The sequence below is a fragment of the Coffea arabica genome, chromosome 7c (genome assembly GCF_036785885.1).
Source record: "Coffea arabica cultivar ET-39 chromosome 7c, Coffea Arabica ET-39 HiFi, whole genome shotgun sequence".
Lineage (NCBI taxonomy): Eukaryota > Viridiplantae > Streptophyta > Magnoliopsida > Gentianales > Rubiaceae > Coffea > Coffea arabica.
Window position 1 is genome coordinate 20,245,578 of NC_092322.1, and position 16,104 is coordinate 20,261,681.

At 34.9% G+C, this 16,104-nt stretch overlaps 1 protein-coding gene across 4 annotated transcripts; it reads right to left on the reverse strand.

Annotated features, from left to right (window-relative positions):
• Positions 1-97: 97 nt before the first annotated feature.
• LOC113698978 (uncharacterized) lies at positions 98-7,505 on the reverse strand. Of its 4 annotated transcripts, none has more exons than XR_003450331.2 (8): positions 7,314-7,505; positions 6,052-6,814; positions 2,796-4,435; positions 2,023-2,211; positions 1,705-1,882; positions 960-1,630; positions 773-850; positions 98-395 (listed from the first exon to the last, which is right to left on the reverse strand). XR_003450331.2 is itself a non-coding variant. In XM_027218984.2 (8 exons), the coding sequence occupies exons 2-7, from the start codon at positions 6,776-6,778 to the stop codon at positions 810-812; spliced, it is 3,471 nt and encodes a 1,156-aa protein (XP_027074785.2). In that variant the 5' UTR covers positions 6,779-6,814; positions 7,314-7,504; the 3' UTR covers positions 98-395; positions 773-809. The 4 variants fall into 4 exon arrangements, 3 of the variants coding, with proteins under 3 accessions (XP_027074785.2, XP_027074782.2, XP_071912578.1); XM_027218984.2 differs by having other exon boundaries at positions 773-931; positions 1,016-1,630; positions 7,314-7,504; XM_027218981.2 differs by having other exon boundaries at positions 773-1,630; positions 7,314-7,504.
• Positions 7,506-16,104: the final 8,599 nt, after the last annotated feature.

Sequence of the window (16,104 nt, forward strand, 5' to 3'; positions counted from 1 at the left end):
TACTTTGCTCTACTTCACCGTCTTAAGTTAGGTCCTTATTTGGTGTGTACATTCGCGAAGCACTCAACCTTTATTGGAGTGATGCCTTCTCTATCCATAGTTTGAACTAGTTGTATAAATAGAAAATGAAGATTAAAACCACAGAGGTAGGATCAGTGACCTTACTATCGTAAAAAGCAGCCATTCTACTCCTGTCCATGTCGGACATTAGAATTCTTTTTCAATTTGCATACCACAAAATCACATAGGACTCTCACAATACATTTGCTATTAATTTCAACCACCCCATCTCAAAAGACGGCAAGACAGCTAAAGGTTCCTAATTCGATCCCAATGACATCATACGATCCAAGAGAGAGGAGGAGTTTCAATAGCTGATCTAATACAGGAAGCACCTGCAATGAATGAACACTACAGTTACACTTCATTGAAAACACAAGTTCTGCTAAGCAGACAGATCTAATACAGGAAGCACCTGAATTTGGTTATACCAGTTAAAGCAGTGACCAAATCGATTGTTTGGGCATAGATGGGGCAATTAAAACATAAGTAGTTCACCATCACAGGCCGCTTTTACCCCGAAGCCAAAGGATGTGTCATATAAATCAGTATGATACAGGACATAAAATGCCAAAGAAATCTGAAGCACATTTTTTACAAGTGAAAAGCAAAGACAAAAGAAGTTCATCAATTATCCCCTCTTTCTACAAATATACATCAGTTACTTTCAAAAGCTTCACAAAAGAACAGCACATGAGGAGAAATCACTCACCTTGAAGCCCTCCAAACCCTTTTAGATGTTTCTTCTGTTAATGCCATGATACGTCGTCCTTTAGCACATGTTCCCAATCTGATGGGCAATTATCATTAAACCCCAGAGAAAAATGGTTTCCCCGTCCATGCATTGCACTAGATTGGTTTACTGGAACATCTGGGATAGAGGGGAAAAAGTCTCTTACCAATTCATATCCAGAACCACCAACATGAAAGCTAACATGGCCTTGGTTAACATCACCTGTTTTGAGAGAATCAGGTTCCACAGCTAAATTTAATCCACCATCCTCCGATTGATCTTTACTAAACCGCATGATATCAGAATAGACAGCATCAACTAAACCTGCATGTTCCCCTACCAAATTTGTCCCTTTCAGGTCATCGCGGCATTTTAAGATATTGAATCTGGCCATAATGGCCGCATCAACATTATCGATATTCCTATTTGAGCTCAAATCATCTTTGACTGCTTCATTTTGGGAACAACCTATATTCAAGTCAGCCTGCCCTTGATTAATATCATATTTTTTTTGAGAATTAGGTGCCACAGCTACATTGAGTCTTCCATCCAGAAATTGGTCTTTAACAAATGGCATCTCATCCGAACAGAGATCATCAACCATAACTGCATCTTCTCTTACCACGTTCGGACTTCTTGAGTCATCATGGCATTTTAAGATATGGAATCTGGTCATAACAGAGGCCTCAATGTCATTAGGATTACTGGTTGAGCTCAAACTCGAGCTGCAGATTGTAGTCTTTTGCAGCGAGCCATCAACCTTAGGTGGTGGCATATCAGATATTCTCAAGTCATGTGAACTAGAAGTTGACATATTCTCCAAAGCAGCTGCATTTTCTGTAAAATTTAAAGCATAGAAAATCAGGTAAGCAATCAATCATACATAGAGAATTGCAATAAGCAATCCCTACCTTTTTTCTGGTTGGATTTCAATTTCTCTATCTCAATCTTCATCCTATCAAAGCGAGCTCTGTAACTAATGGAACACAATTTAGCTTCAGCCTCAAGCCACGAGTTCTTAAAAAAAAGAGCTTGTGAATCCATTTCTTCCCCAGAATGAAAATTTTCCTCGAGGACCTTCTTTATTGCCTGAAATACAATAATCCAAACAAATTTATTGAGAATTCTATTTTAAAAAAATTCCAGAACAACTTAACAGAGATACATAGATCATTCAAGTTAACCACATGCAAACACAAAACTGTTTCTTAGGAGGAACATAACCCTACCTGGGCCATATTATCATCTTTCAATACTTCTAAACCATCTGTTACAGGAGAAAGGGGCTGAAGCTTCTCATTTTTTTCCTGGGTAACATTGTGATTCCCCATCTCATCATGGGTATTTTGAAAATCAAGATGGCAATGAGAATTTGTATCCACTTCATTTTCAAACTGATGTCTGCCTGCAGCATTGCTCTGTAAAAGATACCATTTGGTTTTACACATAATCAGATGCTGCTTATATACCCAAAAGATTATCTTTATCTCGCGTATTATGTCTTTATGTTTACACGTGGTAAACAAAAAATCTCTGCCACAAAGAAAAAATGCTTAATGGACAAACAAATGGAAACAAAATATTCAAAGTATGTTGTGAATTGAGTTTGGCCTCCACAAATTCCTGGGATAAAGGATGCAATTGTTATAAGCAGATATAACTGCAACTCCAAATTATCACCCAATTATTTTTTTTCTCTTCTGCAGCCTCAGATGTACCAAATTAACATTATTGACACAATGAAAAGAACAGAATTCAAACTATATAAGCTGCAGATTAACAATGCTGACGAACCTCTAACTGGGCATGAATAACCAGAATAATTTCCTCTACTGCTATAACAATCTCAACGTTACTTATACAGAAGTCATATGCACCATGATATTTAAATAATTAAACTTAAAACTTCGAACAACTCACAGCAGACACTTCTTTTAATAAACATAGCTTTATCTCATAATGCAAATCTAAGATTTCGACATGATACAATATTCAAACATACCACATGAGGATCAGCGGAGTTTTGAATTTTATGACAAGTAACTTGCTGCCGAAATATTCGCTCTTGTGGTTGAATGAAATACTCCTTTTTCCTTGAAGCAAGCACATCCAGATTGCTCATTACATGCTTAAGGGCCTCTAAGTCTTCATCTTTTAGTGCAGATGAATCAGTTATACAGTTGAAGACAAGCAACTCCGAAAGGTTTTGCAATGCTTTAACTAATGATTGAACATCTATTTTGGGAGCCGATTCACATCCATGCTGTGTTGCTTGCTCAGCAGCACCTTCTTCAGAGGAAGGAGAACGAAGAACATTTTCAGCTGCACGAACAGCAACAGAACCTTCTGCAGTGACACTGGTGTTCAACACAGAGTCCATAACTGAAGAGTGAAAATTCAGAACTGAAGGGGTAAAATCTTCGACTCCAAGTTGTTTGATGCCTGAAGATTTCAAATCAGAATCATTCTTTGATTGTGTCTGCAGGTTGCAATCTTCGCTAGGCTTATTGTAAGCCTCACAAGGTTGAACTCCTTCACTCGGGCCTTTAAATCTGGCTTTTACAGCATCAATTGACTTCAGTTGTGTGGCAGTGCAATCAGCTTCTGAAGTATTCTCTGAAATATGTGATATGCCTCTCCCTGCACTGTTACATTCGTGCACTTTGTCTTCACCTGCTTTTGCAGAGGAGCATCTTATAGAATCATTTGGCAGAGAAAAACTCTCATCAACTTGAAGATCCAACTGACAATATCTATCCACTTTCTTTTCAAATGGATGTGTTTTTTCGGTTTCCACATCCAATGGAGAGAAGTAAGAAGCTGGGGCTCCTTTCCAGCAGGGAGAATCCACAGCAAAATTATGATGATCTAAAGAATCTGGTACATTGTCAGAAGACTTGATAGCTTGAAAGCAGTCTCCTGCCAGTGAAAAGCCATCTGAGACATTAATACTTGGGACTTGTGATCCAGATTTTGATTTCGAAATACTATTTACGCCATCCCAAATCTGGGGATTGCATGATAGTTCCTCCGTCACAGCAGATGGTACAAAAAATAGCTGGCCATTACCTTCTTTCTGATACTTGAGCTGACTTGAGATTAAGGAACCTTCTTCAACTTCATGATCAAACAAAATCTGATGTTCTTTTCCTTTAGCAGGACAACTGCTACCCAGTCCTGCTTTCAGATGAATGGCTGCAAGATTACCAGTATCAACAGTCTTGCCTAGAGAACCATTACCAGTATCAACAGTTTTGCCTGCTTTTCGGGTTACTGGTGGTCTAATCACCAAAGCCGGAGATTTTGTTAGAGATAAAGAACCATTAACGCTAGAATCATGTGGCAGGATGCATTTCTCATAGGCATGCTGAGAATTCTGAAAGTTAGTAAAATTCTTAGGCAACTCCAAAGATGAACATGGAGAGTCAGATGCTGAAATTTGAAAACTGGAACTTGAAATATTTGTCCTTGAGTAATCAAAAGGAGGGGAGAGAATTTTTTGAGCCAAAAGTGATGTACTATCCACAGGTTCCATCCTTATCAAACCATTAGCGTATTCTCTTCCATTAGCATCAGAAAATTGCCCAAAAGAAATGCTAGAATCCTTTTCAAGTATGTCCCCGTATTCAACAGTATGATAACCTGCAAGTCGACAGGTAGACTTATAAAATAGAAAATCCAGCACAGAATCCAATGACAAAGTCTGGAAATACTAAAAGAAAATATTTGTCATCTATTGAGCACACAATCCAAATTATAGCTCTGAAGCAAAAACCTAATTCTAATTACTTAAAGTCATGAACTTAGATTTTATTGTCATCCTTTAGAAATGCCTTTTTAAAACATAACAAACTTTAGTGAAGATGTTTTGACTTAGTCCATAGTAGCAACATTGACAATACCTAGCAAATAACTGCCTTGCAAAACTAAGGGCCATTATATGTGTTGAAAAATTATAAAATTTTGTGAAAACATTTTGTATACAAAACCAAAAATCAATATTCAAAAATTCAATTTTAAAACTATAAACAATCTACTTTGAGTATGAACTCACGTTTCATGTCATACAGCACCACAGATTCATTCTTCAAGAAAACCAGCAAGAACATGTAAGACATATCTTTGATCCCTTGGAATATTGCAATTTCAGTTCAATAATACTCCCTCCGTCCCAGAAAGTGTGTCGCGCTTTGAAACTTGTAATTTTTATCAACAGTGCAAGACTTTTAAATGATTTGTGTTTAAGTTCCAGCAATACCCCTTGACTTTCAATGTTTCCATACGTGATTGAATGATAAAAGGGCCATAAGTTGTGATAAGACATGTGGGACCCAAAAGAATAAAAAGTCTCCACACTACTTTAGAGGAAAGTGTCATGCACGATTGTTGTTTGCATTTCATGTGAGAATCACGAACTATCAAGTGCAGTGTTGGTACTTGGGAAGTGCATAATTGGGCCCACTAAAAGATAAGAAAAGGCTGTCACATTGAAGGGTATGGAGCGGAAATGTGTGAGAGTTTTCATTGCCAATTTTAGTAAGTGACAATCATTTTGGGACGGATAAAAAAGGAAAGTATGACACTATCAATGGGACGGAGGGAGTATTAGCTAACAAATTTCAAATCTGTTGAAGCTAATGTCGTTCAGTAAACCAAAATGAAACTCCAGAAACGAGATACGCAAATAATGAACCAAAAAAGAAATACTATCATTAAGGACAAATAGATTGGCTAACAAATAATAATGGAATGCAAAGGATTGGCTAATATGCTGGGAGAAACATGATTATGCATCACTTTCAGAGCAGTAAAGACATGAACTAACAGAAAAAAGAATGAGGCGGCAGTAGTAGGAGAAGCACCAGTGAAGCATGCTGGGGAAGGAGCAGGTAAAATTCCATTAAATTCTTGGCAGTTTGCTATACGCTATATAATTACTGTACATTCAAATCTCAAAAATCAAAGATCCAGCAAAAGTATTTTCTCTAACTGTGCCGTTAACGCAAGTCAAAGTTATTTCTACCTTTTGCTTTTCCAACCAGCCACCGATAGTCATGCAGTAATTTGAAGCTAGAATTTCAACAACAGATGGAGAGATCAAAAACAATAAGATGAGTTGGACACAGGAAGAAATCATTAATGGAGAATAAAAGGCTAGCGGTAATCTAATGATACAAAACATTCTGAGGTGGTTTATTGGACAAAGTACACCCAAATACTATCATATTGAGCATTGATATCTCAGACAGGAGAGGTACCTTGATTCATATGGTTGCCATAAGCATGTGAATCAGCAGCATTTGTGATATCCAAGGAGAAACCCATATCAAGTTTTGCTTGTTTACCCCGCTTTGCATCAATTAATCCACTCCAGCCAGTATGCCAGTGTGGCGGGTACTCCAAACCAGATAAGCTCTGAGTATAATCAACTTGAGAAGGCACATTTGGCGAAGATAACAAGCCAGAAGAGGGCAAAGTGTCATAACTGGGTTCAGTAAGGGCAAGCAGGGGAGAATCATGGTCGACCACTGGGGAAACATAAGGGGAGTAATACGAATTCACCTTAGCATCGTAAGAGAAAGTAGCAGAGGAGGAAGATTTAGCACAAGGATTCACAGTGGACCAATGAGTGGTTTGAGGATCACTATTAGACTGGGGAACTGAATACCCAAAATGGTAGTCATTTCCTGTAGGTACAGAAGTGGTCCTAGTAGAGTCAAGGTTCAAATCACATTTCTGATACACATGGGGCCTACAGGTAGGAGCTGAAGGGTTTGAATATTGCCAGGTTACATGAGCAGCAGCATAGGGCTGCGAATCAGATAATTGCACAGAAGGGTTCGAAGTGGGTGGTCTTAAACTAAATCGCTCAACAGTAAAAGGTGGGGCTAAAGCTGATAAATTGGAGGAGGCCGATGAAGATGCTGCTGCTGATGATGATGATGGAGAGGGTCCTCCACCACCCCAATACCCAAAACCCATCATCTTACCAAAGCCTAAAAGTTACTATGAATCAACCAACTGATCAAAAAGCAGAAACAAATTCCCAAGTCAGACATAAATTAAAAGGCTAAAGTTACTATGAATCAATCAACTGATCAAAACCCAGAAACAAATTCCCAAGTCAGACACAAATTAAAAGGCTAAAGTTACTATGAATCAACCAACTGATCAAAACCCAGAAACAAATTCCCAAGTCAGACACAAATTAAAAGGCTAAAGTTACTATCAATCAATCAAATGAACATAACCCAGAAACAAATTCCCAATTCAGACATAAATTAAACAAAGTTGAATGATGAAATCTGTTAAACATGAGGGAATAATACATCCGAAAACCAGTACTTGCTTAACATATAGACATCTAAATAAACAAATACAGTACGAAACTTAACTAAAAACTGAAGAATTATTGAAATTACTGTAATCAATTAAAATAATGACGCATGCAATTGCAGCAGTAGAGAATCAAAAGATTATGACTGAGTCCTGGAATTGAACAAATAGGGGAAAATCATACCAGTCAAAGAGGAAGAGGAGAGAATAGACCCTCTGTCTTTTCCGTTGTATTCTCAATCTCCAAAAAAGTACTCCTAATCAATACCCCTCCTGTTTTTATTGCTTTGCAATTCTTTTTATTGCTTTGCTATTCTACTGGCACCAGTGTATTCTTTCAGGTATTTCTCTTTATTTAAGAAGCGCCCTAAGTATTTTTTTTTTCCTGTAATTGCACTTTTGGCCAATAGTTAACCCAAGCTTTTTTTAAAATTTTTTTTTTTCTCAATAAGGAAGGATAGAATTTAAAAAAGCGGTGAAGAGGTTGGAGGATTTGACTTCAAAATTTTAATTTCTAGAATTTCAATCTAATTTCAAATTTTCTACTATTTAACCTACAACATTTTTTTATTTATAATTTTGTGATTTTATTTAGCCAACATTTTTAGCATTGCAGAGGAGTAAAGATATCATAGCAAGATCCTCCAACGCTTTTTTTTTTTTTCTTACGATTTTGTGATTTTATTTAGCATCCTCCTCAAGGAGAAAAACTTGAATATACTTAAACTTATATGTATAATATACTAAAATATTTTTTAAATTTTTGCGAGGATAAAACTTTAAATTTATGAAGTATATTTTGAAAATTTTTAATTTTGTAAGGCAAAAAAAATTAAATTTTTAAAACTTTGGGGTGGCGAGGGGGGCCCCTCCCTGTCCCCCTGCTTCCGTCCTAGAATGGAATTGAAGGGGAAACTTGAAATAAACAAATTGCATGTCACGTTTTTCGAGCAAGTTGCTTGTTGACGTGAGGTTGCTTTTGGGCAATGCCATGGCAAACTATGGCGTGTCCCGTTAGAGGCCCCATTTGATAATGGGTTTTTAAAAGTGTTTATCTTAAATTTTATTATAATTTATTATAAAAGTGATAGGAAAAATTTTATAGTATGTAAATTTTTGAGTATTTTAAAATATATAGTTTAAAATTTTGAGAAATTTTTTGAAATTACTGTAATTAAAGTTATTAAAAAACTTGTAAAAAATAAACTTGGCCGAAAACTTGTTTACCAAACAAACCCGTGGCTGTTTGGATTGTTAGTCTTCGTAGAAGAATTTTTGGAATATTCTCTAGATACATTTTTTAATTTTTTTATTTCATATATAGTACATTGTTATACTATATTTTTTTGTCAAAATTTTTTTAAAAAAATTGCAATTTAAATGAATCTAAATGTCCAACATTGATATTGTAATAATTTTTAGCAATCTATTGGATTTGTGATTTTTTGTAGAAATTTTTTAATATTTTTTGTGAATACATTTTTCGATTATCTTTCTATCTCATATGCATCAAATCGTTATAATATATATTTTTTTTTACAAAAATTCCTAAAAATTCCTAAAATATAACCAAAGAAATAAACCTAATGGAAGAAATAAACACAAAAATAAAATACATAAACTTCGCGAGATTTAGACATACAACCTCTTTATACATGGATGTAGTTTTCAACCAATATTTATCCAAAAAAAATTCTATGGTGAAATCGGTAATTCTCAATAATTATAATTCTCTTATATGAAAATTTTAATTTAACTACATTTCTTCATTTTTTTTTCAATAGAGTTTGTTTCTTTTGTATTCCTGTCTTAGAAATGGAGCTCTATAGCTGAGTTTCTAATCATGTGGTGGCAACCTTTGAAAGGATTAATGTGCATACAACACATAAGTGAGAATTTGCAAACCTGACATCAGTGGAAAGGCTAGACTTTTTCAACTGTTTTTTTTTTTAATTTCTTTTTCTGGGCTTTTAGAAAAAAGTGACCGTTCTTGTTTTTGTAAATTATCTTAATTTTTGGCTCTAATAATTATTGCTCAAATAAAATTTCAGGTTGACTAATATATATCTTCAAAATTTTCTTGCTTTGGGTGCTTTTATGTCCCATACTCCCATGCACTGTGGGCATTTTTTGCAGGACAATTTTGTTTTGTGAGTGATTGATATGATGAAGTGAAGATGTTTTGGGTAGTTTCAAATTTAATTTTTTTTAAAAAAAATTTAACTGATTGGTTTTTACTTGGTTGCTTCGTCAAATTGATAAAAGCCCTTTTCTCTTTTATTTGTAATTTGCTAAATTGAGTCGTCTATAAGTATTTGCTTTGATAGTGCAACATATTTGAGGTTGTAAATAGGATTATTTGATCTGTATAATTATATCTTGTACTAGTTTACGATGATATGCATCAGGTATCATCTGATGAGGGCCAAGCCAAGGTTAGAGGGATTTGGAGCGAGTACAATTGGCATGATTATTATATTTTTTTTTTGATTTGGTATATATTCACATAATTTTGATTTGGTATACCCTTACATAATTTTTATTATGCTTTATGAAATACGACAAAATTATGTATATGTATACCAAAAGATGAAAAAGTATAATAATCGTGCCAATTACACCTAAAACCAATTGAATCCTGTTAAAGATGTTGATTTGGCATTGCCAGGTATATTCGTTCCTGTGGAACACTTGTAATTTTGGGGCTGTAAAAGTGTTCGAATAGGAAAACATCAGGAAGGCCAGCCAGGGAGGAGGGGCCGGAACGATTGTCAGATTAGACAAAAAAAAAAAATTTGTGCGACTTAAATCACTCTTTATAACTCGATTGTCACGCTACGTAGGACATACAAAAATGTTATTCTAATGTTACTCGCTGTTGTTTTATTATTATATCTTGTACAGATGATGTTATATCGCGTGTAAATAGTGTTACATCTTTCGGAACGATTGCTCTGAAAACCGTTTCAGCCCCGGATCCGCCTCCGCCAGCCAGAGGACAATGTCAGCCTTAGTTAGTGCTTTGGAATGTGTAGGTTGGCCTCGTTTAATTTATACTCTAGAAGTGACCCTTGAGACTTTCTTATTGTAATTCAAGTACATTAATTTGTGAAAACTTAGTGTAACTACTGTCATGTACCTATTTAGCGTGGTGAAAAAAATGGATACTCTAGTAGTAGACCTGTCAGCGGATCGGTTCAGACTGAAATTGAATATTTTAAATCTAGATCCGCTTATTTATGCTTGTTTTGGATTTAACCCATATATCCAACAGGTCTTATGCTTGACCTCTCGAATTCGGCTCCGATTGGGTCCGGATACGAATTGGGTATACTCGTACTCAAAATTATATATTAATATATATTTTTTATAATTATTAATATGTATATATATTTTATAACTATTAATTCATGTAAACGGGTTTGAATAAGATGAGAATCAGAAGTCAATATTTCGTATTCGACCTGCTTTTTTATTAGAGAAAACTATCCGTGTTGATCCTTGAAGTGGAAAGGAGTTTGGGGAGGGGGGTTAAAAAAATATCAATGAATTGTGGTCCCTATTGTTCATCCAAGGCTATATAGGGGTGGAAGGTACAAAAAAACATAAATAAATAAACAATGAATTGGTGTCTATGTTATTCACCCAAGACCGTATTTTCAAGTATGTGACAGTATAGAAGTTTTGGCTTGCCAATCTTATTGAAGTTTTGAGCTCTACCATTTTACCCTTTCAACAAGTTGCTTTTGATCAGTCCACATGTTTATCTCCTTTAATTTCTCTTTAAAAATGTGTTTTATAATAACTCATTCTAGTTTCCTTATATATATATATATATATATATATATATATATATATATATATATATTAAATATCATTGTTATAATTTTAATATATTTAGTGTATCCTTACATTAGATAAGGTAAGGAAACAAATAATTGACAAATAAAAGAAAATTTAATCATGTTAAAAATTATATTTATATATGATTGACTTGAAGTATTAGTCAAAAGCTAACACCTAAACAAATAAGCATCTTTTCCTAAATTCGTTCAACTTATCTCAAACATCCACCCTTCGCAAAACTCCATTTTCCCAAGCCAAGTCTAATTTTTTTTTTTTACAATTCTTTTATATTTTGATCCATCATCATTCATTATTTAGATACATACACTTATTTTAAATTTTTTACTTAGATTTTTTTATGATTATTAATTTGCTAATTGCTCTTATTCTAAACTTGTATCTTAGAATTTTTGTATTAATTTGTATAGGGTTAATGTCTATTTATTGAATTTAGTTAATGTTTATATGATTTTGGTCCATGAGTTAATTTTCATCTTTTGTTTTATATTTTGTCGCTTATTATTACAAATATTTAATGCTTAGTTATCGCCTATTCAACTTTGATTTCAAGTTAGTGTGTATCATTTGTTTTCATAATTGTTTTTTGTAATCGTTGTCTTCCTCCCTTCCCCCCCCCCCCCAAAAAAAACAAAAAAAAAAATCCTGCATCTGTCACTGGTAGAAAGAGTTGTTGACAATTGCATATTGTAGTTTGTAGAACTTTAAGTAGCTAATACAGAAAAATGATGATAACTTGATGCAAGTTGAATTTGGATCTACTGGCGTTTTGTAAATATTTAATTGGTTTCATAAACATTACACTGTTGTCTTAGTATGAATATGCAATAAGCACGTGAAAAATGTAAATGTACGGAACTTTATGTTTTGAAACGGGAAAAAATGCACTTTTCATCCTCAAAGTTTAGATTTTTGACCAATTTCACCTCAAAGTTTCACCAAAAACACATTTCATCCTCAAAGATCTGTAATTTTGATCAATCAAGGATAATTGACAGAAAACTAAGGATAGTTATTTAATTTGAACGAAACTTTGCACGTGAGAAGCACGGTCTGTCAAATCCAACTCTATACTTAACCAAAAACGGGTTAAATAGAATGGAGCCACTTTCATAATTACTTGCGTGTAGGCCTTAGAGCGTGGTTAAAAATTTCCCAAAGTTTGATTGTTTCATTGGCTCAGAGACTTATAATAGATGAGGCCAGAATTGACTTGACTATTTCCACAAAACTTGCACAGTATCTATTCTTGTCTGTTTGGAAGATATTTCCACTCCATATCCACACTCGACAAGAATCATCTCCTTATTCTCAAACAAATCCCATAAGAAAGTGTGGAAATCAAATATGAACTCAATCACCAATAAGGATAGGCAGCTGATGGAAGATCAACCTTCGAGACAGAGAAGGAAGATAAGGAGCTACATCTTTTTCATCGTCTTATTCACGGTTATCATCGGTTCAATCATCACAGTTTCCATAGCTCTCATACAAGAAAAAGAGTCTGAGTTACTCTCCGCTTCAATTCCAGATAGAGCAATTCGTGCCATCTGCAATCTGACTCCAAAGCCAACCTCATGTTTCGACTCTATATGGTGTCTCCGCACGAATTTCTCCACCGATTTAGGCGAGATCAAGACCACCCCATCAAGAATTTTCACCCTCTCTCTCCGTGCTGCTATCAATCAACTAGAGGACTTGATTTTAGCTAATGAAAAGGCAATCTCTGAGGTCAAAGATTCAAGAACTTTGACAGCTTTGAAAAACTACAATGTCTTGTTCAAGGATTCTTTAAGGCTTGTAAACGCGTCTGTGACAGCAATGGGAGTCGAATCTGATGACAAAATTTTTAAGGTCGCGAAATCTGTTGATGAGAACAGGAGACTGGAGAAGGTGCTGCTGACGAGACGCTGACGGACGAGAACAGGAAGCTGGAGAAGGAGCTACAAGAACTGAAAGCGCTAAAACTAGCTCAGCTCTTGTACATGCAATTGCCAACGGCTACACTGACCATGTGCCCTTCTTGCGAAAGGGTCGGCAGAGTTGGTGAAAACTCTTCCAATAAGAGCCCATTTTCCATGGCACCAAAACCGCACTTCTTTAATTTCTTCACCAATGCATCTGCTAGCTTGTTAGCCAGCTTTTAATGTAGCGATAGAGATAATAGCGTGAGCATTAGGCATGAGGGTACTGAAAAGGGTCGTGGGTCATTAGGCATGAGGCGTGAGGCGTGAGCAACAGGGGTGAGATAGATGCGGGGAAAGAAAAGAACGGAAAAATCCCTAAAACTCATTTCCCCTTCCCCCTCTCTCACTCTCTGAGAGAGAAAAAGCAAAGAGAGGAAGGAAGGAAGGATAGTGCGGTGTGTGTGGATCATAATGAAGGAGAGGGAAGAAGGAGAAGAATGTTGGTTTTCGTCCGTTGCAAATTATTATTCCATTAAAAAATAGTTCCATTCGATTTTACCCATTTTTTGTTGGGTTTAAAGTTGGTTCTAACGGCTCACATGCAAATTTCCATCAATTGTCCTTGATTGACCAAAATTACGGATCTTTGAGGATGAAATATGTTTTGGGTGAAACTTTGAGGTGAAATTGGTCAAGAACCCAAACTTTGAGGATGAAAAGTGCATTTTTTCCTTTTAAATCGAGTGATACAAGTGCATGCATATTTTGTTTTAGATTTATGTCATTCGAGATTGACACATTGTTGAGACAGGGAACTCAGGATTGTTACTCTCGTATTTTTACCCTCCTAATTTATCTGAAAATATCTGACTTATATTCTACTCCTATATAACTTTGGCAGCCTTTTTTTGCCTTGTTTAGTCTTTGTTTTTTTTTTTTTTGACAAAAAGCAAGTTCTATTAATCAATGGTTGAAAATTGTCCAGTATGAATTGATTTACATCATTGTACTAATGACAAGTTAAACATGCATTAGAAATAACGTATTAGATCGGTTAAATTTAGCAAATCTGAAATATTTTTAACAAATTTGAAATATATAAGAAATTTTCAAGCTATCTTTTAACAAGGTAAATCATTGTAACTATCTTCTGTGCATGTTGCAATCGCCAGATCTACTAATCAATGGTTTTAAACTCCATGACAATGATGAGATTTATGCCAAAAAAACCCAAAACCTAAAAAAATTTTAGATTTGACAACTGGATTTGAAACAAATTCGAATCCAACAATAAAAGAGAAAAACAAAAGAAGCTTTTTGAGAAGAGGAGAAAAAGTAGAGAGTCTGCCTTGTCTAGACTAGTAAATATTGTACTTGTTCAAATCTATTGTACACGTATTAATAGCAACTTGACCAATTTGAAGTCCCTATTCTTGCTGATGCATGGCCTTCAGAACTATTAATTGCTACTGTTGAGCAGTACCTTTCCTATATTACCCAGTTTTGCACATAAAGAATTGCTATTGGAAAAATCGCTACTTTAGTCCTTAAACTATTTTACTTATGCCAATTTCATCCCTCAATGTTATTTTAGCCTAATTTAGTCCTTCAACTTAAATTTCTTGTCCAATTAGATCCTTTTACGGCTGCACCACCCAATAAACTTTTTCCGACACAAAAAGCACTACCTAAACAAAGGGCACGAATGGAAGTACAAGTCTTGTCCTACATTAAAATAAAGAAATCTGAAAACTTTTCATCTAATGGGGTAAAACAAAAATTTTACACTAAATTGGGGAGAAAAATAAAATATCTGTAAAAGAAGATCCCAATTTTCATCTCCATTTATCACTAGTCAACAAGTCATCACCATGTCACCAATCTTCTTTGGCAAACTTCCGAAACAAGGACGTCGTCTTTTTGAACTCTTAAATCAATGGCCATTCTTAACTGGACAATCGAGACTCCTCTCTAAATTTGTAAATATTTCTACAAATGAGGCACTACAATTTTTTGTTTTAACTCTCACATATTCTCTGCCAGTGTTGCTACATTATTAATTCCAGAGGATTCATTAATTGGGAAAAAAGCCTGTGTGATTGTCGTAAAAGCAACTCATTTGTAGGATATTTTTGTGAGCAGTTTTTTTGCTCAATATGTACTCTACATTGTGATAGTTCTTTGCTCAATATGTATTCTAGATTGCATTTTGTTGAAGAGGCCCGAAAAGTGTTTGATGAAATATTTAAGAGAATTATAGTTTCATGAACCACTATGGTTTGCTAGGTATGCAACCCCTAGACTTGCTGTGGAGGCATTTAAACTTTTTCAACCTCTATTTCATGGAAGGTAGATAGAGGACTTGAACGAATTTCTTAGAGCTTTTTATGATGATACTGGTGATGGCCCTGGAGAGAAGAGGGAAAAGCCTTAGCTTCTCTCTATTTGAGACTCGATAGGTTTGGAAAGCATTGACAATTTAATTCCATAAGTTCTGTGCCTTGAAACTTTCTGAATTTTTTGACATCTTTGTGAGAAAAAGAACCCAAATAAAAAAGAAAAAAATGAGAAGGCGATGGAATCCAAGAAATGAAATATAGAACGAGAGAAGATGGTGATGCTTAAGGAAAGGTTGTGATTGATAATTATTAGTAGATGGTAGTAATAGTGAAAAATTTTGTTAAGAGACTAGGTATGCTTTGACGTAGAAGGATAATTCAGATTCTCTTTTGATGATCTCTATTTTCTTTCCCAATTTTGTGGAAATCGTTTAATGGAAATAGTTTTGTTGGGTTCTAACTTTGGCCCTAAGTTTGTAATTCCTAGATTGCCCTTAATTGGGTGGTGATTTTGTGCCTGAAGGATTTTAATTGGTGGTGCATCTGTGAAAGGATTTAATTGGACAAGAAATTTAAGTTAAAGGACTAAATTAAGCTAAAAAGACATTGAGGGATGAAATTGACATAAGTGAAATAGTTTAAGGACTAAAATGGCGATTTTTCCATTGCTATTAGAAGTGATAAATGCACACACATCACTTGTACATATTTATTTCTCTTCCGGTGAATGGGAATGTACACAGAAATAGGTGCTTTTCCGGAGGAATACTTGTTTCCTTCTCTATTGGTTTTGGTTTAAATGTCATCATTAGTTGTACATATCTATGTAAAAGAGGTGCTTGTTCCCTTCTCCTTTCATTTAGAT